The sequence below is a fragment of the Lissotriton helveticus genome, chromosome 1_1 (assembly GCF_964261635.1).
Source record: "Lissotriton helveticus chromosome 1_1, aLisHel1.1, whole genome shotgun sequence".
Lineage (NCBI taxonomy): Eukaryota > Metazoa > Chordata > Amphibia > Caudata > Salamandridae > Lissotriton > Lissotriton helveticus.
In genome coordinates, this window is record NC_136057.1 from 892,147,207 (window position 1) to 892,169,034 (window position 21,828).

At 43.5% G+C, this 21,828-nt stretch overlaps 1 protein-coding gene across 1 annotated transcript in view; it reads right to left on the reverse strand.

The window, feature by feature from the left end:
• SLC38A1 (solute carrier family 38 member 1) overlaps positions 1-21,828 on the reverse strand; it is a 437,324-nt gene that overhangs the window by 268,353 nt on the left and 147,143 nt on the right. The window contains exon 4 of the mRNA XM_078675755.1: positions 21,509-21,624. Within this exon, the coding sequence (XP_078531881.1) occupies positions 21,509-21,624 (116 nt within the window). The remainder of the gene's footprint in view (positions 1-21,508; positions 21,625-21,828) is intronic.

Consider the following 21,828-nt stretch of genomic DNA (forward strand, 5'->3'; position numbering starts at 1 on the left):
TGGTCTCTTGTTTTGTAATTTAGGTACAGTATGTATGCCCTGGAGTCTCAAAGACCCCTCTGAGAGAATCCACAGCGTAAAGGGAGCCACATACAGCAGAGGTGTGGGAATGACTCAATTTCCACGTTTTTTCCTCCTCTCCTGGTTATGTTTCCTTCACCCTTCCCCACCTCTTTCCCTCTTTCGTTCTTTGTCTACCTCCCCTGCTCCTATCCTGTCCCCTGAATCTCTACCCTTGCCTGCTTTTTCCCTTACATATTTGTTTTTAACGCATGTAACTACCCTCCAGCAATTTGTAACTATGCTCTGAAACTGTGTAACTTGTAACTATGTAACTGGTAATTATGCTCTGAAACAATGCTCTTCCTCATGTAAAGCGCTCTGATACCTCTGGGTCTAGCCAGCGCTATATAAAACTTTTCAAATAAATACATCATGAGGGTTACAGATACATGCAATCAAGACAGCACCAACAAAGCAAAAGATACAAAGTCATGTAGAGCAAAGGGACTCTCATGACCATAGCAGCTGGGCCACAGAACTGCGACTGTGACCTCAGTATCCACTGGAATAGCCAGTTAGAAGCAGACATTTCTTCATCAAGAGCACTTTGACTTCCTTTTTGAAGAGGACAATGGAAGGGTTCACCCTGACTTCAGGGGGGAGGGCGTTCCAAATCCTTGGTGCTATATATTGTATTGTATTGTATTAGTATTGTATTGTACTTGAAATTATACAGAGCATGAGACTCCTCATGAGGTGCTGCAGTGATACCCCGTGGGAGTTCTAGGAAAAAAATGGTTTCTGTCAGGTAGCATCTAAGGGAGGGTGACCAGATTTTGAGAAGTAAAAACCGGAACAGGCCAGAAATAAAAGTAGGACTGATCTAGGCATATATATGGCCTTTCCCGGTTGTTGTGTGTGTGAACTCATTCTACAATGCAGAATTGTCTGCAATAACTTATATAATTTATCTTTTTTCTTTCTTTCAGCGCAGGAGGAGTTCAGATGTAAAAGTAGTCTTGTAAATGCACATTAATAAGGCTATGATTACATATTAGCTATGGCAGGACCTTCACCCGGTGCCCCCCCTGCCCTAATTCCCACTTAGTCTCCTCTTGTGAGCCCCAGCTGACCTCTTGTGATGCCTGAAACAAAAATATGAATTATGTTTTTTTTAAGACTTTAGAGTTGCCTAGCACACCTTTCAGTTCACATTTTTCAAAAAAATAGAACATTTATTTAAAATTAGAAAAAGTGGTGAGACGCCGGGACAGTCCTCTAAAAACCGGGACTGTCCAGGGAAAACCAGGACTGTCCAGGAAAAAACAGGACGTCGGGTCGCCCTATCTAAGGGTAGTGATTCGATGTTGTGTAACAGGACCATAGTTCTACTAATATCATGATTTATTGCTGTGCCTATACCTGAATTTGAAGGCACTGGTAGTGAGAGATGGGACTTTCAAGCAGCAGATGCACTGTATGAATCACAGAAAGTTTCTGCCTATAATGTGGCCCATCTGGGAAGTGTTTTGGTGGTGTACATGTATGGTAGAGATAGCTCAACCCATGTCGCAGCAAGCATAGGAGCAGTAGAACGTTGTAAGAAAATATGTGGCTGTGCAAACAGGCAGATACTTACTAGTGTTTGAGTTGTCAGTATTTAAACGTTTAGACCACATTGAATTTGGGCATAGGAAGTGTCCAGATCTGAAGGATGTTACCCGTGGGATGCAACCTTACATTAACTACAGTATTTTCCCTGAAGTCCACATGATAGTGTTGTATGGGTGGAATCATTAAGAGAGATGGTAGAATGACGATGCATAGGTGGCTCACTGAGGATCAATGGCAAAATATCACTGGGATGTTAGGATATGTGCGGATCCATAGAGTGATGGCGGGATGGCGGTCCATGTGTGGATCCATAAAGAGTGGAATCAGATGGTGGTGAATGTGTGGATCCATAGAATGGTGGTTACGGCATATAGTATGGACTAGAGGTGGACTGGGGGTGCAAGTGTAAGACATAAATAGTGTAAATCTAATGAAGATACATAAGTCGAGCCACAGATAATGTCGGTTTGAGACTAGTGCATGTGTGAATCCAAAGAAAGGGTGGATAGGATGCTGGTCTATGTTTAGCTCCAGAGATGGTGGTGAGGTGAATTGGGAGGTGATGGTGTACATGTGATTCAGAGAGAAAGGTATTAGGATAGATCCATAAAATGCAGGAGATTGCTGGTGGGTCATGGGTGTAGGTGTGGAGTGGAGTGATCAGATAGTGGTTGGGGCATGATGGTGAATGAGAGGAACAATGTTATGTGGTGGTGGAATAATGATGCAACAGTGGACCCTTAGAATGTAGATACATGTGTTTATTGATACATTGAGAGGGATGTTTGTAAGTTGGTGTTGTTTGTCCGAATTTAGAGACAGTGGTGATGCATGGCTGAATATATACAAACTCAAAAAGAGTGGGTATGGGATGGTCGTGCATAAGTGAAGCCATGCACAGCTAATTTTGAAGACAGGATTGTGAAGAGATGGTTGTGAATAAGTGTAGCTGGAGAGAGAGTAGTGGTTCATGGTGGTCTATGAGTATGTAGACAGTAATGGTGGTAAATTATTCAACCCACAGAGGGTGGTGTTAAGATAATGGTGCATGAGTTGATCCACAGAGAGCATATGTGGTGGTATGGTGATGCATGTGGTTATCTATAGAGTGGTGGTCAGTTGTTAAAGAAAGTGTTAGTGGTGAGATACAGGTGCATCTGTGGATTAATAGAGGGTGTTGGTGCACATGTGGTTCGAATAGAATGGTAGCATAGTGTGTTGGTAGCTAGAGGGGTGACAGTGGAATAATGGTGCATGCATTATTCATGGTGTGTGGTAGTGGAATGATGGAAAATTAGTGGATCCATGGTAAGAAGCGTAGGCGGGAATTTGGTGCAAGTGTGGATCCTAACATTAGATGGATAATATTGATAAATACCACAAAGGTTCAGTCATCAGATAGTAAATGAATGATTCAATTGTACATCTCAGTCCAACAAAATAACACAGGTATCCATTTAGGGGAGGATATGGGTAACAAATACCAAGCCTTCTATTTATGCCATTTTGTGTTGCTGTCCCTTTCTTTCTGAGATTTGACTAAGAAGGACCAAGGGGTTGGGGTGAGGACTATTAAGGCGACACAAAGAGGGAGGGATTTCAGAATGTGTTGCCGAGAGAGTTTGTGATTCTTGTGTTCCTGTGATTGAGGAGAAAAAAAAGACCATGTAGATGATTGAGATATTTACAGGGAGTCAATGAGGACTCCAGAGCTAAGTAAACGGAGTTCTGGGAATTCTTTCTGGTTGACAGCCCTAACTGTTGACTTTCTCGAACACTTTGAGTTGAGGAAGTATGCTGTCTACATGTGTTGGTAGAGTGAGTTAGCCAACGTAAGGTAAAATGAGACTTAGTAAGGCTATTGGACTGTTCACGCCGGTACGAAGATGAGACTGGTCTTTAATTTTGTTATTAATTGAAAAGCAAATCTCTTCACATAGTTGGTGCCTTAAGCTGCTTCTCCCACTGGTTAATAGCAAAGGCCCTACAGTCTTATTACTGTGATATTCTTTGGATTAGTACCTAACCTGTTAATCTGTTCTCTAGTGTTCCAGTGACATGAAGTCAGCATTGGTGGGACACAAATATGAACAAAAAGTGCCGTTAAACCTTGATTTTATTCAGTATGGTTAAAGGGCACTTCAGACTGTCAGTGCTGGGACCAACATTCATAAATCATGGTAATGGTAACACATCTATGCACATTTTTGTTTCAAGAGACGTTTCTGGTTAGAACCCAATACATCATCCTCAGGCATGAAAGCACCTGTGCAGTTTACCCAGGGAAGCATTTAAGTAATTCTCCTTAACAAATTATAAAACAATACAAATCTTTATAATTTTCCACTAGAATGCATGTGTATTTATTTGCTGGCTTCACATCAAAATCTACACCAATAGTTTGCAAGACAGACTTGTACTACTACTTTCTGATGAATAGTTAACTGTATAGTCGATTCGGATCATAACTCAATCACATAAGCATGTTTTGGAAAAAAAGCATACGCTCTGACCAGCTCAATTAGCTGCACAGAGGACACAAGGGACCATCCTCAGCTGGTATCTATACATGGCTGCACATCAGCTGTGCTGGTACTCTTGATGCTATTGCTGTGTAGGCCATTCGAGGTATAAGACATGGAACCTGAAATAAGACTATAACCTCAGTTGTCCTCCCATGCTTAATGAGAACCTCAACACTATCACTGTGTGTTACAAATGCTAACAACACAAGACAACACAAAGCAGCACTATCAAGGCAAAAACACCTAGGCGTGTCACCAATGAGTTTGCACCCATCTTCAATTGCCCATTACACTTAAACCTACTGTTTTATTCACACTGTACTTAACTCAAAAGTAATTTAATATTCAAATATTTGTATCAACTTCATGATTTTTGAATTTCGCATTTCAATACAGGACACTTCAGCGCTTAATTCTGTCTCTTGTTCTTACACACATACACACACATCACCCCACCCCCTCATGTGATCTTTTATGTACTCCTACTGGAAGGGAAGTTCCTAATCGAGTTCTCTCAATCTGGACTGCGAAGCAACCATAGCACCAAGACACCCCTCATTGCGGCTACTTATGACATCTGAGCCCTACTCGACCAAGGTTAGATTGTAGCTCTGATCCCTAGACCTCAGCAGCCTTCAATAAGGTCTCCACTACACAACATAAGCATCCACAGAGCTGATCTCAGATAGATCAACTTTTTTCTAACCAAAAGAAGGTAAAAAGTCCACCTTCCCCGCTTTACCTCCAAACCCTAGGAAATCACCAGTGGAGTTCCCCAAGGTTCCTCGGTCAGCACCACCCTATTCAACACTTGTATGACACCTCTGGCCAGCATAGCTAAAACCCATGGACTCAATATCATATTCTATGCAGAAGACACACAACTCATCCTCCCCTCTCCGAGGACACCACCAAGACCAACTTCTACAACTGCATGACAACACACTAACCATGACAACTCAGGTCAACTCTGTTTACTTCACCTGCTTCTTAATCCTCTGTATGCTTCACAAGATATTCAAATAGCTACCCCAAAGCTCAAGACACACCTTCACCCAGCCCTTCATCTCCAACTAACTGGAATACGGCAATGCTCTCTACGTAGAGATTGCAACTCACCTCCTCCTCCGACTACAGACCATACAGAACGCTGCTGCCAGACTCGTTCTGGATCTCACTAAATGAACCCACATCACCCCCTACCTTAGAGAACTGGCTCCCTGTAAAGAAAAGATGCAAGTTCACGCTTCAGACGCATGCATACAAGGCCCTACAAAACTGCGGTCCTGCCTGAACTTTTATCAGCCCACCAGACACCTCAGCTCTGCATCCCTTTCTCTAACCCTCACTCTGGCATCAATGTAGCAGATGCAGAGGTCTTGCCTTCTCCAACCTATCAGCAAAGGCATGGAACAAGCTACTCTTTCATCTATGGACCTTCCCTTCTCTTCCACAGTTCCAAAAGTCCCTGAAGCCATGGCTATTCGACTAATCAACTGGACCCTGCTAGAGCCTGCATGCCCTCACTGGTGACAAGAAGTGCTCTACAAATCTATTGATTGGTTACTTACATGCCTTTATGAATTATTGGCCTCAAAACATCTGGAATGGGAATATTCAGGTAATATTCATATACAATTAGTAGAAATAGAAAAGACTGTGTCCCCTTTGCACTTTAACTAATAGGGAGTTGAACACTTTAGGGCTAATTCACGAATGTATTTAAGTAAAAGACTACTCCAGTAGTACTACTTTCCACAATAAAAATGCTTTTGTGAATTGATTCATATATGGGGCAATATTTAACCAACTTTGGTCATCGAACCTTTTTTGTATAAAGAAGTTACCAAACTGGACAAGAGCTTAAGCCACAAAAGCTGCACAGGGCATTCACTATTGAAAGCATCCTAAGCATTATCTTATCATTATTAAATCAGAACAAATAATTGTGTTACAGCCTTCCAAGGGAGGATGCCAGATGGCTCCAGGCAATTACTTTCTCGCAGTGGAAATCGACAAAGCAGAAAAGGGCATTTACCTGACAAATAAAGCGATTCCACAAAGTACATCAAACAGAAACGCAAGACAGCGGCAAAACGGCCTCTAAAAATAATATTACATTGGGGGGGGGGGGGTTGAGGATGCACGTTTTTTGTACTACAACAAAACTACAGAAATGAAAGAAATGCAAAAATGCACATATGTTACTTTCCTCCTTAATTTATTTGTCAACTGCATTAGAGGAAATTCTACCCGACAATTTTTTGGTTGTTCTGAATCCAGTTGCTGCCCTATGGCTTTCTGGACATCTATTGAACTACAATGGAGAAAATGTAATTCAAAGCGGTCGTAGTTACACCTTGTAAACTGTTATATGCCTTCTGTTGTATTTTATTGAAATATTAGAAGCTCAGCTGCCAAGAATCCCCATTACCTCAGACATCTTGAGACTGTCCTATCTTTGTAGTGGTCATTGCTGGGACTGCTAGTGTCATCGATTGTATTTTAAGTTTACTTATTATTATATTATGTCTAACTCACATGGAAAAAGTTAAACTATGAGTACCAAAATGCAAACGTCTCTTGGGTGAAGCAAGGACTGGTTTGAGGTATCACATATTTTGCATGAGGCAAACCTGTGTGCTATCTATTTTTATCGTTATATGGACTGTGCTGCATTTTAATACATCCTATGTTTTTAAGATTTTAATTTGAAATATACTGTTTCTGTGCTTTGTCATTCTTTTTATAAAACATTCATAAAATCATGTGTTCCTATAACTGGGACCTCTACCAAGGAGATTCGATCATGACTAACTGTTTTTGTTTCAATGAGTCAGTGATTTTGACCCTTCTAACACTAACGCCTGCCTACCTCTGCAAGTTCCCAGCACCTACACTCTGTAACCTTTGTGTAGAGATGGCAGGCTCATTGTCAGTCATGAAGCACTATTACAAATCCGACTACGCTTCAGTTGGAGCTCTCAGGTTAGCTGTTGATAAAGCCAAGTGCTCACTTCTTCCCAAAGTTCATTGGACAAAGGTGATTAATAAGAAGTGTTATGCAATTGGTGGCACCCGGAGAATAAGGAAAAAGATGACCAGGATAGCTGGCAGACTGTAAGTCAATTGGAAGGACATATTCTTCATCTTTGTACAAGTGGGATGTTCTAAAAATTTACAAAGAGAGGTTGCACCCGCACCACCTTACGCCAGCAGCGGTGCGTCCATTGGGGCGTAGGGGCGTAGCCCCACAAGCCCCATGGACGCGCTGCTGCAATAATAAACACACACACTGACTGTTGTTAATCGCCGAGCGAGCGCCGTCGGCAATCTGGGAAGCACCCGAGTTATCCGGGAGTGCAGGGGGGGCTGGTCTGGACTGCTGCGCAGCTTGAGTGACAGTCCACGTGACGCACTCACTCAGCTGCAACAGCAGACAGCCAGCCAGCCAAGGTATCTTCAGGTGCGCAAGTGACAGGGGGGCTGAAACTTCTTCAAGCATGCGCATTAGTGTTCCCCCATAGAGAGCGACCAGGGGGGTGTTTCTTTAAGCTGGCCGGCTTTTCAAAGGCGACACAGGGCGAGCAGTTAGTGGGCCCCCCTAGCCAATCCTGGCACTGCTTGCAGTGCCAGGATTGGCTGGTCACTGCGCAGCAGGGCAGGGCAATCCATTATTGGATGCCGCGCGTCGGTGGTGCACACACACTGCATAATGGCCAATCACTGTATGTGACTTCATGTAGTCATGCAGTGATTGGTCATTTTGCGGCGCTGCTGACTGGTCAGATCCTCTCTCTACTACTCGCCAACAGTCGCCTCGTGTGGACCGACCGTGTGCGTGAGCCAGCCTGTGTGTGCCCTTTCTCTCGACTCGAGAGTGAGTACTAAATTGACCGTTATTTATTTCAAATGTGTCCTGGACCCTGTGGAAACCTCTCATTTATGTTGTGGTACAAATTTCTGCAGTGAGATGGTAAACAGGGCACTCATAACTTCCCCTCTTTCTATTATGAAGCGCGACGGATTCCTTGCCTTTTCCGCGGTACTCTTTTATTTTCTCCCACAGAGCCGGCAGTCACGAAATGTCACGGACCTCGGGAGCGCCTGCGAAGGCACAGAACATCACATCTGCTTTTCAGCGGCTCCCGCGGGGTCTGATATTTCCAGAATCCGGAGTGACCGCGAGGCCATCTAATTTGATTTAGATATGGATTTAACATTTTACACTCAGAAGATGAGAGAAGGGCGGCCGCTTGGTTGTGAAGTGACATGCCTATATTGTTATCTCATAACAAACGCTAGGACACCACTAAAAGGAACGCTAATTTGCATAACACTGTCCTCACTAACGAGAGATGCAATTAGCAGTGTTCTGCCCTCACAAAGAGGTATTATATTTAGCGGAGCGATGAAGATGAACAAAGCGCTATATTCAGCACATGGTATGTTGATGAGTTTCTTTTCTCAGGTCAAGCCGGATTCTTGCAGAGATCCTGCCGAGGAAAAGAGATTTACGTTTCAAAGTGTTAGCACTTTTTATCTTGCTAAGTGTCAGCACGTTTTATCTTGGTAGATGGTTCTGTACTACAAAATACACCGTCAGGGGCTCGCATCAATGCACTGTAAACTGCGCACGGTGCTGCGGCCTGACTGTTTCGTGTCAGAAAGTTGCAGAGACGCCGATTTAAGGGGTTCACCGCGTGCACTAATCCGCAGAACAGAAGACTCGACATGGCTGTGCTGCTCAAACTGATAGCCAAGAGTTGTCTTACTCGGTGCAATACAATATCTTTGCAGACAATAGGGACAGACTAACGAATTAGTGAAGTACTACCATATGAGGAAGAAGGAAAAGGGGATAGGCTTTACTTATGTTACAATTACTCAAATCAGAGAAAAAAAGTGGCTTACTGGTTCTGCAATGAATGCAATCAATCAAGTCAGAGGAAATAACATGCCTGTTACCCGCAGGTGGGCCTTATATTGCATTAATGAGACTGAGAAAGTTGTGTTTGCAATGCCAGACAGGGCATGGAACTTTAGGGCTATCACAGAATGTTTTCTGGATGGTATGCATGGAGCTCTTCGGTGTGACTGTCCTCAGAAATGGTAAAATTACAGTATGGGGCATCTGTTGCCTTTTCAATTTTGTCACAAAACGAGGCTTTCGGGGTCGGCTCTGGAAGGCTAAAGTAGTCTTCTCAGAAAACTGTTGGAGGGGGTATGATGGAAGGAGGGTTGAATGGGGGTGGTCGTTTGGGGGTGGGACGAACCGAGTTTCAAACTTGCCCTGGGTAAAACAGGAACATTTGAGTAGGTGGTTAATGTGATCGTTTTGAAACAGCAGGAGGGGGTAAAGTGTATTTCTTCGCTTAAGTAGTAGAAGTTTTTTTACTAAGTGAGCCATCCTAATGCCTAACATCGGCATGTTTTTCAAGAGAGGAACATCATTTACAGCTGCAGGGCATCTACGGAAACCCTCTGAGGCCATAATTCCTTGTTTGTAGCTCTTGCAGTGACATTGATGGCAAGCATGCTTGGGGCCCCCACGCAAAACGAGGAAAACATAATGGCGGAATCTATTACAAAACAAGCAATGAATACATTAGCCATGCCACATGAAAACACACATTACGGTACTGAATGGCGCCCGTGCGAACAAGGGATAATCATTAGAGCAGCATTTCAGTCGATTTTCTGTGGATTCATCACATTAGCAATGTAAAGGCTCAGCTTTGGAGAGCAAGGCTGTGCCACCTGCTTCTTTAGATTGTCGCTCGCACTGCAATCATCTGAACAATGCAAGTGCTGAAGATTCTGATTCCCACTTCAAGATTTTCATATAATTATTATACAAAATGTGCTCTTAAATATACACTTTATATAAGGAGGGGGTTTCTTGTGATTACGTTGAAAAATCTACACACTAAGCCGTTGCACAGACGCGTGGGCCCCGGGGCCGGGGACGCCTGTTCATTTTATTTTCTAAACATGCCAGTGTTCTGCTAATGTTTGGTGCATTAACAGGTTTCAGTTCCAACAGATTTTCCCCGTCTTTTTGCCATTGACTTTTCACTTTTATTTACCGACTGCATCAGTGTAAGCAAAGGCCATCTGCTTCCCTGCTGCTATCCGGCACACTTTTAATTACCCGCCCCGCAGCCTAATAGAGATGATGTATTATTAAACTCAATCTTTCTGACATTAAAAGTAATTATCTCCGAACCAATATTGCAAGAAATGAAATGAAAATTAGCCGCCAGTTGGAGAGGGAAAGGAGTCTCGGGTTGAGAAATGATTGTTTGCAATTGGTGTTTTAAGCAAAATGAGTAGCAGTGGATTAACTCGCCAGAGATTCGTGACATGTTTGCCAAGAACTGCGTCACAGATGTATTTCTTAAGAAATGTAAGGTGGTATGTCTTGGTTTGCGAGGAAATGGCTGATGTTGAGGGAAAGGTTTAAATGTTAACAGTTTCTCATTATTTCTAATAATGAGTCTCTGTTGAATTAAACATGTCCAATGCAGGCGTGGCCATTGTCCTACCATAATGTGCCTGGTAACAGAAAGAGAGGCATTTCGATAGCAAATTAATTCACATTACTAATAATACCTTGGTTTTGTTTGTTATTGTTTAGTGGCTTTCGTACATTTGTACACACCTGGAAGTGCAGAGTGTACTTTGTGCAGTTCACAGCATATGAAATCTCAAGCCTCCACACTCAACAAAACCTTAGTCAATCAAGTGTATGCAGCGTGCTATAATCTATAATTGGGAAGGTGATGGGAGGTAATCACACTTTATTGAGCATCAGCCAAAGAGCGGAATTAGCGGTGTGCGTCAGTCTGAGCTTCAGCCAAACAGCAGAATTAGCAGTGTGCTTCAGAGTTAGGGGCAACTTTGCATGTTATTATAAATTTTTAGCTAATTAAAGCCCAATGTTGCCTAAAAATCTTGAATTATAAGTTAAGGTGTATAAATACACAGACAGGGCTGGACTGGCCGCAGTTGGCACCGTGCGTTTCCCCATGGGCTGCCAGGGGGAACGTGTCCATAACAATAGCACAAGGCACATTTTGTATTTTGTTCACTACCTGTGGACCATTGCCACGTAAGAAGACTTAGTGACACTTAACCTGTCATACCAGAAACGTTGGCAAGGCTTGAATGAAATAAAACTTTTTGGGACCATTAAAGAGTGTCCTTTCTCACACGTTGTCACATCAAGCATCATCCATCCATCCACCACCCAGCCACCCACTCATCCATCCACCCGTCCATCATTGATGCATCCATCCATCATGCATCCACTCATCATGCATGCATCCATCCACCCACCCATCACGCATCCATCCATGAACCACCCAGCCAGCCACCAGGGTTGGATTAAGAAATATCGAGGGTTGAATTAAAAAATAGAGCCACTCGTGAGTGTCATAAAAAAGCTTTAGCTAGATACGAGGCTCGAACCTTGTTTTCCAGCACCAAAGTCGACCACGCTAGCCGTCAGACCACACCCTCTCCCCTTTTGTGTGGCCCTGCCGTTTTCACATCTTATGATTTCTGCGAGGCTGCAGACTTATTACAGACGGTATTCTTTAGAATAACTTGTTATTGCGAGGCTGGAATGAAAAAAAACTTTTCCGGGCCATTAAACAGTGTCCTGTCAGTGTCATACACGTTGCCATCGCTATAGCCGCAGTTTCTGCGGGGCTACAATGAAAATACTACTTGTTATTGCGAGAGATATCTGAACCATCGAAAGCAGGGGAGTTGAGTTTTTCTGCATAGAGCGGAGTGGCATAAAATTTGTTTTCACGAAGGATGCTAACTGGCCAAAGGTGAGCGCTGAATGGGTGAATCATTACGACCAAGCATGACAGAGGTTGTAGAACACTTCGACATCCTGCCACAAATATAAAGGGACACGTTACGAAGTATAGGATGTGTGTTCTCTCCCAGCTCATGTAAAGCGCTCTGATACCTTTAGGTCGAGTTCGCACTATATAAAACTGCAATTTGGAGAAAGAGAGCGAGGGAGAGGGAGAGGGTGAGGGAGAGGGTGAGGGAGAGGGTGAGGGAGAGGGTGAGGGAGAGGGTGAGGGAGAGGGTGAGGGAGAGGGTGAGGGTGAGGGAGAGGGTGAGGGAGAGGGTGAGGGAGAGGGTGAGGGCGAGAGGGAGGGAGAGAGAGGGAGAGAGGGAGAGAGAGACAGAGAGAGAGAGAGAGACACAGAGAGAGACACACATCTGGTGGCCAAATCTCAAAACATAAAATCAGATAACGTGCAATACCGGCTTCCCTGCTTATCCAAACTGTGTGATCCTAGGCAAACATTTTATTCCACAGAGCCTCATTTTTAGGTTGAAGCCTACCAGACGGTGCAGCTATTTGGTTTGCTCATGACATCGTGGGGAAATTCTGAAAGCTTCTCTGGGAATACATTTCACCTATTGCTTACCATTGTCTTTGTAGTTTGTAACTCGCAGTTGCCTGCTTTTTATTTTCTGGTTTCAGTTGCTTTGGGCTGTCCAGCTTGAGTACAAGCGTGGTTCCCAATGCTTTGTGAAGGCTGTTTCCCAACTGCTGTGCAACTTCTTCTACTCTTAGAGCTGAGATTTCCATGAAAGTCTTATAGTCTGAATTCAGCACCTGAGCATAATAGGACGGAATGTATGAAGCTCTGTGGTTATACTGAATAAGCAGCTACCTATGTTATGCCATCTATTAATGTAATAACTGCACTTTCACAATTGCTTTATTAACCTTCCTGCTATCTCAAATTTGCTTGAAAATGCACGATTTTTCTTCTTTTTTTTCAAAATTTTCTTGGGGGGGATTATCCCCCCAAACCCCCCTTATGGGGTTCCAGCTCGCTCGCTGCGCTCGCTCGCTACGGTGCACTATGCTAACCGCTTTGCGCCCCACCACTTTCAAATGTCACCCACCGCCCCTGCCTTACGCCTTGGCAGCAATGTACTCATTTTTACTTGGGTCCGCTGTTTTTTTCCTGTTGAAGTGCGAAATGCCTGTCTCTCAAGGCTGCACTCGCCTCATTCAGTATTTTTGTAGTTTTATGTTTTACATTTGGGCACTAATTAACTGTCTTTGCTATTTTAATTCATAATTTCTTTTACTAGAAGGTGCAGTGCCTAGGGAGCTAGGCACCAAACCCCAGGAGTTGGTGGCCTCCAATCTACTTCATTTTCCTGCTTCTTTTTGTCTCTTCCTGCATGTGTCATATTGCCTAGACACTTGGAATACAACCCCTTGCCTGATGGTTGGTGTTGGCCATTTAAACACACTGGAGATGCAGCTGTGCCTCTGGCACTCTGAAGCCGCTCCTAAAACAAGGCCGTCTGCGCCTATCCGTGAACTGACTGCAGCCAGCACCAGCCACGCTGCTCATCTAGATGTAGGACTCAAAATGGATATCACAGGTAATCATTGCATCACATATTCCAAAAGCATGCTTTTAGTTCTCAACCAATCTATTATTCCTCACCCATTTTCATCTAGTTATGCGAGGCTAAACCGTCCTTCATATACTCCACATCTCAGTGGCTTCAGCCATAACACGACGTTTCCCACTCCCACTCTACTTCCTCTATCTCCCATTCCATTACATGAGCACTGGTCAATGCTTGTTGGATAACAAACATACACACACAATTTCAGATATATTAACCAGCTAAAAGATGAATATTTTATTCATCACCAAAGCTTGGACTTCAGACACGTCAGGGCCTGAGTGGTTGCCCGGACCTGATACCCTTATACCTATACTGCTTTTCATGTCGCCCTGTAGCTCTGGCGGGCGACTAGTTATGATAGCTCACAATCACATTAACATCATACCTTTGCCCCTTGTCCCTTTGAAGTATGCTAAACTATTAGGCTTTACTAGTAAAATATCAAATACAATTGATATTTGAGGTTTTCTCAGCTATATCGACCTCCGTCTTACTGTAGTAAGTTAGCAAATTCTTTCACAAATGTTCTAACCCCATTGCGGATCAGTCACTCCCACTTGCTCACATTGGTAGACTTCAATCTGTGAGCCGAAACAGTCAACAATAACCTATTCTTTAATTTTACTGCTATACTTAAGGATATAAATCTTAAGTAATTAGTCTGTGGCTTCACCCATATAGCAGGGCACACTCTTGAGCTAATTTGTACCCATAATTCTTCAATTGTGAGTCAGCCTCCATTCCCCTTCTCCTGGATTGATCACTGCCTTATTCCTTGTTCTCTTTCTCCAGCCACACCCGTATCTACAAATTTAACATATTTGCCCTCCCCATGCCATGTCATCACTAGAGTTGTCTTAACCTTCAGGATTACAAACATAGACTTTTTAATCATCCCATGCCTTTGCGTCAATCTTTACCTTCATTGGATTCGATGCCCCATCACTCTACGGAATGGGTCTCCTCTACCATTGATGTAGTTCTTCCTACTCAAAAATTAGATCCTTACTGTCTTCTCACTTCAGCCCCTGAAGATACACTAAAAAATGTAAAAACCTACTGTAAAGATCTCGAAAGCCTATGGTAATTCGACTATGCTGAATCCACAAAGCACATTTTAAGAATGTCGCTTCAAAATTATAAAAGGGTGATATTTAGAAGTCAAAACTGCTAATTTTTCAGCCCGTATTTCTAATGCCAGCAACCCATCTAAAGAACTTTTTAACCCTTTGGGTGTTGGTGACGGAACCACTCCGTTACCAGCCACGGATGGGCTGTGCTAATGACGGAGTGGTTCCGTCACTGCCCCGCCGCCACGTCTGCGCGGCAGCAATTTTGCGCCTGCGCTGAGCGTTCTATTGTGCGGGCGGGGCCGTGACGGAACCACTCCGTCACAAGCACAGCACGCCCGAGGCTCGTGACGGAGTGGTTCCGTCACAAGCATGGTGTCACCGCGCGGCCCCCCTAGCGCTGCGGCGGAATTACCGCCGCAGCCAAGGGGTTAGAGTATTCCAATCCATCCAGGTTCCTGATTGTCTTAGCATCAAATGAACTCCTTCCCAAAGTGTGTGCAATGATCTACCTAAATATTTTTTTTAACAAGGTTGGCAATATCTGCCGAATTGTTTTGCTACTCCCCAATGAATTCTGATTTGGATATCACATTCTTCCCTTATCTCCGCCTGCTCCTAAATTCACCTCTTTTGACATCTATTCTGAGGTAAGATTATACAACTCTTCTGATTTAATCTTGCTCTTCTTTTGAGACATGTCCCACAGAATCTTGCAGACATTTCCTAGCCCTTTAACTTCTATTCCTCTTCATCTATGCGATGCTTCTGTTTACTCAGACCAGGTGCCTCATATATGGAAAACCGCATTAATCATCCGATTATTTAAGAAACCTAATGCTGACCTCTCAAAAGCGTTTATCATTTTCTCTTTTACTGTTCTCAGTTAAGACAGGGAAACAAACTGCCAAATATTGCAGTTTCTGGAGGTTAAGAGCCTTCTGGATGATGTTAGATCTCTTGGCAGTATTTGACACTGTGAAACATTACTTACTGTTGAGCCATCTCCAGTAAGTGGGCGGTACGAGACTGGGCCCTTGCTGGGATAAAATCCTACCTTGCAAATCGCTCTTAGGTGGTCACTGTCCTCCCATTTCAATCTACTTCAAGTCAGTATCTCAGGGAGACCCTTAGGCGATCTTTCTTGAGCTCCACACTCTTAAACATCTTTGTGAATCCACTGACTCAACTGATCCCGTCTGTTGGTTTCACCCCTCTCAGCTACCCAGATTATACCTAAATTCTATTATTTTTAACCGATTCAGCTTCTCGAGGTACATTCAAAACAGTGCATAACACACTGAATGGATGTCTCGGAATTCCCTCAAAATCAATGTAGGCAAAACTGAAATCATGCTCATCCCTTCACAGAGATATCCTGATCTGGTCTCTCTCAACCTTTAGCTACTGTACCTGGGCCTCCCGCCCATCCCAGTTACAAAAGTACATAACTTAGGATTCCATTTTGACCATAATATGTCTTTCACTATACAAGTGAGTGAACTAGTTTCCACTTGCTTTCCGATTTTTAAAATTCTTGGAAAAATTCACCATAACTCACTAAAAATTCCTGTCCTCTGATTGTCCAGTCTACCATACTCAGAAGGCTTGTAATGCTCTTTAGGTTTCGGCTACCGTCGCACTGCGTAAGCAGTGGGCGGAGCCGAAATCTTTTGTCTGTAGTATGGGGGCTGAACACGCCCCTCTTCTCCATTGGCTGGCCTTGTAAATGCTGGCCAGCCATTGGAGGAGAGGAGCGTCACTCAGTTCAGGGCCCGCCTTGACGCGATTCGGGGGCGTTTCTGGGTCTTTTTTTAAGTCCCGCCCTCTCCTCTTCCCATTGGCTGGAATTTTACCTTCCAGCCAATGGGAAGGGGAGAGCACGCCCCCGAATCCCTACAGGACGCTGTGCTTTCCGAGCAGCGTCTACCGAGGCCATGAGGTAAGCCTCTGCCCCCCTGTTTGTGCCGTTGTTTCTTGTTAATGCTTGTTTAAACTTGTGATGAAACTTTGGTTCAAGGCAGACACTTGGTTCGGCTCTCCCTGTAAATGTGTTGGCTTACTACCCCTGACGATCGAGGCGCTGACCCAAATTTGAAAACATTAAAGAATTAATCTTCAAAGAAATTTTTCTTCACATACAACCATGAGGAGAAGCCGTTGGGTCACTCGTACTTTTTTTTATTTGCAATCAGATGGTGGAAGGGCTGGAGCGCCGCAATGATCGCATTGCTTTCAGAGGCTTAAGCACACCCCGGGGGCAGCTGTGCGCGAGCGCGATTACTTGTTAATTGTTAATTTCCGCTGCAAGGGAGCATCATGCAGGAACACATGCCTATATGCATCGGCGCTGTGCTTTCGGCTTCAGCACGGCGCCCGATTTTAAGTTGCACCCCGTCTTCTTATTTCAGCTGGTGCAAAAAGTTTCGGCAATAAAATGCACGTAATAGATGTCTGCAGTTACAGATGGTGGAAGGGCTGGAGCGCCGCAATGATCGCATTGCTTTCAGAGGCTTAAGCACACCCCGGGGGCAGCTGAGCGCGATTACTTGTTAATTGTTAATTTCCGCTGCAAGGGAGCATCATGCAGGAACACATGCCTATATGCATCGGCGCTGTGCTTTCGGCTTCAGCACGGCGCCCGATTTTAAGTTGCACCCCGTCTTCTTATTTCAGCTGGTGCAAAAAGTTTCGGCAATAAAATGCACGTAATAGATGTCTGCAGTTAAAAATAGCATAAGGAATCTGACCACATCTTTGGGATCATATTTATGCCATTTATCAGTCAGCGGTGTCCATAAATCTGAAGAGGCGACATGGTGCTGAAAAAGCTCCTTCCAGTCACTTGTGCTCACTGTGAAAATTCACTTTTGAGCACCGAGACCATTAAATAAACCCATCACAAAATGTAGAGTTGCTATCTGTCTTGGAAAGGTTACAGCGACTTTAGGAGTCTGGAAAGCTCCCCAACGCAGTAAAGATTATGAAGTGCAGAAGTTGGGATTTTGCTGCAGTAGATGGTGGCTTTTCAAGCACTGGTAGAGCATCCTATGGTGAACGCACATTGGCTTAGAATATAGGGCTTGCTTTTTATATATTACAAATAAAAAGGACCTCTTCGGAAAAAACAATTAATGACCACGGGAAAGCCAAGCCAAACAAACCGATGTCCACTCCATGTCAAAAAACAAGAAATTCATACCAGAAGCAATTTAAGTTTGCGGATTCTCACGTATAAACGATATGAGCATTGAAGCAAGCTGGGTACAGTGGCATGCCCAGGGCTTCAACCTAGTACTTTAAAACTATTGCTGTGTACACTGGGACAAGGCTGTCATAACAGGTTAACTGAGCAGCAGCAACAGGAAACAAACAATTTCTTTCTGAATTGTATTGCTATTTTACGCACGTCCTGCACTCTTCAAACGTAAAAGTGTGCCCTACGTTTGTGGCAAAATCAGTTTGTTATATTTTTTTTATCACACTAGTAGAAACAATAGTGCAGAATCAGTTCATTTATTTTTTTTAAACTAATAATTGATGACTAAGATTTATTTTGCAAATATTCAATACCCACACAAGTGAAGTGATTTATATTCAATAACGTTGTCATATGCTTCGCAATCCTACTACAAAAACCTTTCTGTATTACAGTCTTTGGAAAAAATATTTGTCTTACTTTGCATTACGCAAGTAGCAACATTGTGTTGGTTCAGTTCTCATTTTTTGCACTAGTGCAAGGTTTTTGTGATATAGTACTTGTGACTTAAGGTTCAGATTGCACTACTGCTTGTTTAAAGTGCTATATGTGTACAAGAGTTCTGCATTCTGCTCTTTATTGTAAATATATTCTTTTAAATAATAAAGTATCTTTGTTTTGGAAATGAACCCGCACGTTAACAGTATCACAAGGGCTTTTGGAATGACTTCAATACAATGAAAAACACAAGAGTAAACATGCTCTTTTAGAGTGCACTGGGAGTGCGTGACATTGTCATATGGACACCAAAACTGTCGGTCGTTTGCGTCTTTGGAAGCCTGGCAGTGTTACTTGAACTTGATGGTTATAGATTTGGTCAGATTAGGCTATGTTCAGTTGTCATATGCTGAGGCATGACATTGTGCCTTAGGTTCTGGGATTTTGTAGAATTTAATGTTATGGTATGGTGTTGTATAGAATATTTTGGGTTTTATGTTTTCCAATTTATGGCACATTAGTAGTCATTGTGCGTTCGTGCTCGCCGCGCTGTCCCGCTTGTTATAAAAATCTGGTTTGTGGAAATGTTTGGACCGTTTATATGGCGTGTGACTTGCATCAAGGTGCCGGCGCAGCACAAAACAGGGGTGCACTTGCAGCTCATAGGGTGCGCAAAGCCTAATGCGAAAGCTGCGTGTGCGTTATTCTCTTTTTAAAAAAACAAGTATTCATTGGGTTCAAAGTGATGGCGGGTGCTTAACAGATATGACCCTGGAGTGTTTTTGCAACCTCTGTGGCCGCCCACTTCAGATTGTTAGTCACGTGTCGCTTGCTAGTGAGTGATCGTTTTTAAAAGTTAATTTTACACGCTACGAACAAAACATACCAGCTGGAGGTGCTGGGGGCACCACAATAGCGATAAAACAAACATAAATTGCTTACATTATAAATACAACGTTCATTTTCGACAACTCCGCTCCGCGGTGGGTAGCTTCGTCTGGGGTGCAGGACAGCGCAGAGTGGCGCTGGATACACTGATGCGGCCGAGAGTTGAGGGGGGCCTCGGTGCAGAGTGACTGCAGAGTGCTAGGGAGTGCAGAGTGACTGCAGAGTGCTAGGGAGTGCAGAGTGACTGCAGAGTGCTAGGGAGTGCAGAGAGACTGCAGAGGGCTAGGGAGTGCAGAGTGCTAGGGAGTGCAGAGTGCTAGGGAGTGCAGAGTGCTAGGGAGTGCAGCGTGCTAGGGAGTGCAGAGTGACTGCAGAGTGCTAGGGAGTGCAGAGTGACTGCAGAGTGCTAGGGAGTGCAGAGTGACTGCAGAGTGCTAGGGAGTGCAGAGTGACTGCAGAGTGCTAGGGAGTGCAGAGTGACTGCAGAGTGCTAGGGAGTGCAGAGTGCTAGGGAGTGCAGAGTGACTGCAGAGTGCTAGGAAGTGCAGCGTGCTAGGGAGTGCAGCGTGCTAGGGAGTGCAGCGTGCTAGGGAGTGCAGAGTGACTAGGGAGGGCTAGGGAGTGCAGAGTGACTAGGGAGGGCTAGGGAGTGCAGAGTGACTGCAGAGATTAAGCTAATGGCAATGTAAATGACAATGCCATTTATTTATCTGTTTTCAAAACCAACACATAAATACAAATTTTGTAATTTACAATGCCAATAGGTCTAACTTTTCCAAAGGCGAAACCATTGCATTGTAAATGCTTGTTTTCATGTTGCACCCGAATGCATCATCCAGCGCCTCCAATGATTACAAAACATGGTGGCCAGAATTGCTTTGTCTATACTTAAATGAGCTTCTGCATCATCGGCACTCAATGCCCTCCATAGGCTCCCCTTAAAAGCTCTTTGTCTAGTTTTCAAAACCACAGAAAATTCAGACCCCCTCTACCTTCAACTGGTGTAGGCCATCTAGGATCCTGAGGTCTACCTAGCCAGACTCCTTGCTCTTCCTCAACACTGTTTTTCCACAACAGGAGACCATGCTTTTTCAATCTCTGCAGTTTGCTTCTGAAATTCTTTCCCTTTTCATCTTCAGTCACAAACAATTTTACTACATTTTTGTAAATTGAGAAAAACCGGGCTAAACACCAAATAAACCAAATTTTTTGGCAGATGGGTTGTTCCGTCACGAATGTGACAGATATCCTGTCTGCTGTATTACAAGTGCCATATGATATAATGGATTTGTATTACGTCAGACAGGATATTCGTCACATTTGTGACTGAGTAACCCAGTCCGCCAAACTCTAAATCAGATCCTATGTTTCTTCTCTGCCCTTCTCTTTCACTTATAGCATCAGGAAGCCATCCATGGTAATCTTGCACTTTAAATGACCTGAAAAACAATCCATAAATAAATAATGTAAGGCAGTTGGTTACAATAAAGGGACAATTCTTCCTTTCTAGCTGACAATATGTAAGCTATGTGGTTTTTTACCATAAAAACAGTGCTTTTGACCTATTATGATGCTAGCTATGCTTTTTCTTTACAAGACAACTGAGTAATGAACAATAAGCATCTGATTTTGCAAATAAGCAAAGAGGTATTTGGGATTCTGAGTATCAGTATTATTGTTTATGCATGGATGTGATCGCTGGTTTTCAAAACGTAATAAAAAATATATGAGGTCTAAGTATTGACCGTTTTGTGTTTCTACCTGCTGAGTTCATGGTTTCAACGGTCGCCAGACCTTTAAACCTCCAGACCAGAGCTCCCAAGTTTCCCCGATCTGTGTGTGAATAGCTCATCCACTAAGGTTTTTTCTTTGCATTACGGGACTTGTAGTCATGGTTGTAAAGGGAGATTCAAAAGAAAAGAAGTATCAGAATGCAAATCAAAACCTGGACTGGATTAGTTACTCACATGTGGTACCTTGGAAACTTGAGGACTCTGCAAAGTCCCCAAAATAGTCATCAGGAACAATCACTCCCTTCGTCCACTCGAGCCTTGACTTAGGATGTCTTTGGTAAATAACTCTTCCAATGAACTTTAAGAAGAAAGGACCACTTGGCATTGTTTTCTTTCTCCCTGTTGATTAGCTCAGGAGCCACAGTAACTAGGCTGACATAACAAACATTGGCACTTGAGGTCTACATAAAACACCCAAATAAATAAATACATAGAGCTACTTACACAAATAGCATGATTCCAGTATTGGCCAAAGCAAAGGCCAAGCCCAGGATTCCACTGCCCATGATGGCATTGCTTAAGTTAAAGATGGACATCCCTAGGGAGGTTGTTCCTGGAATCTGTGGAAAATAATATGGGTGATCAATATTTACTTCCACCTTAAAGACTCAAATACCAATAGTTGTTACCTGTTATTTGGCAGGACATTTTTCAATAGCATAAAATGTGAAAATCAATGAGCATGGAAATATATCCTATAAAACGAATAACAGTAAAAGAACCAAAAGAACTTCACTGCAAGCATCTCAGTAAGTGAGAGGCTC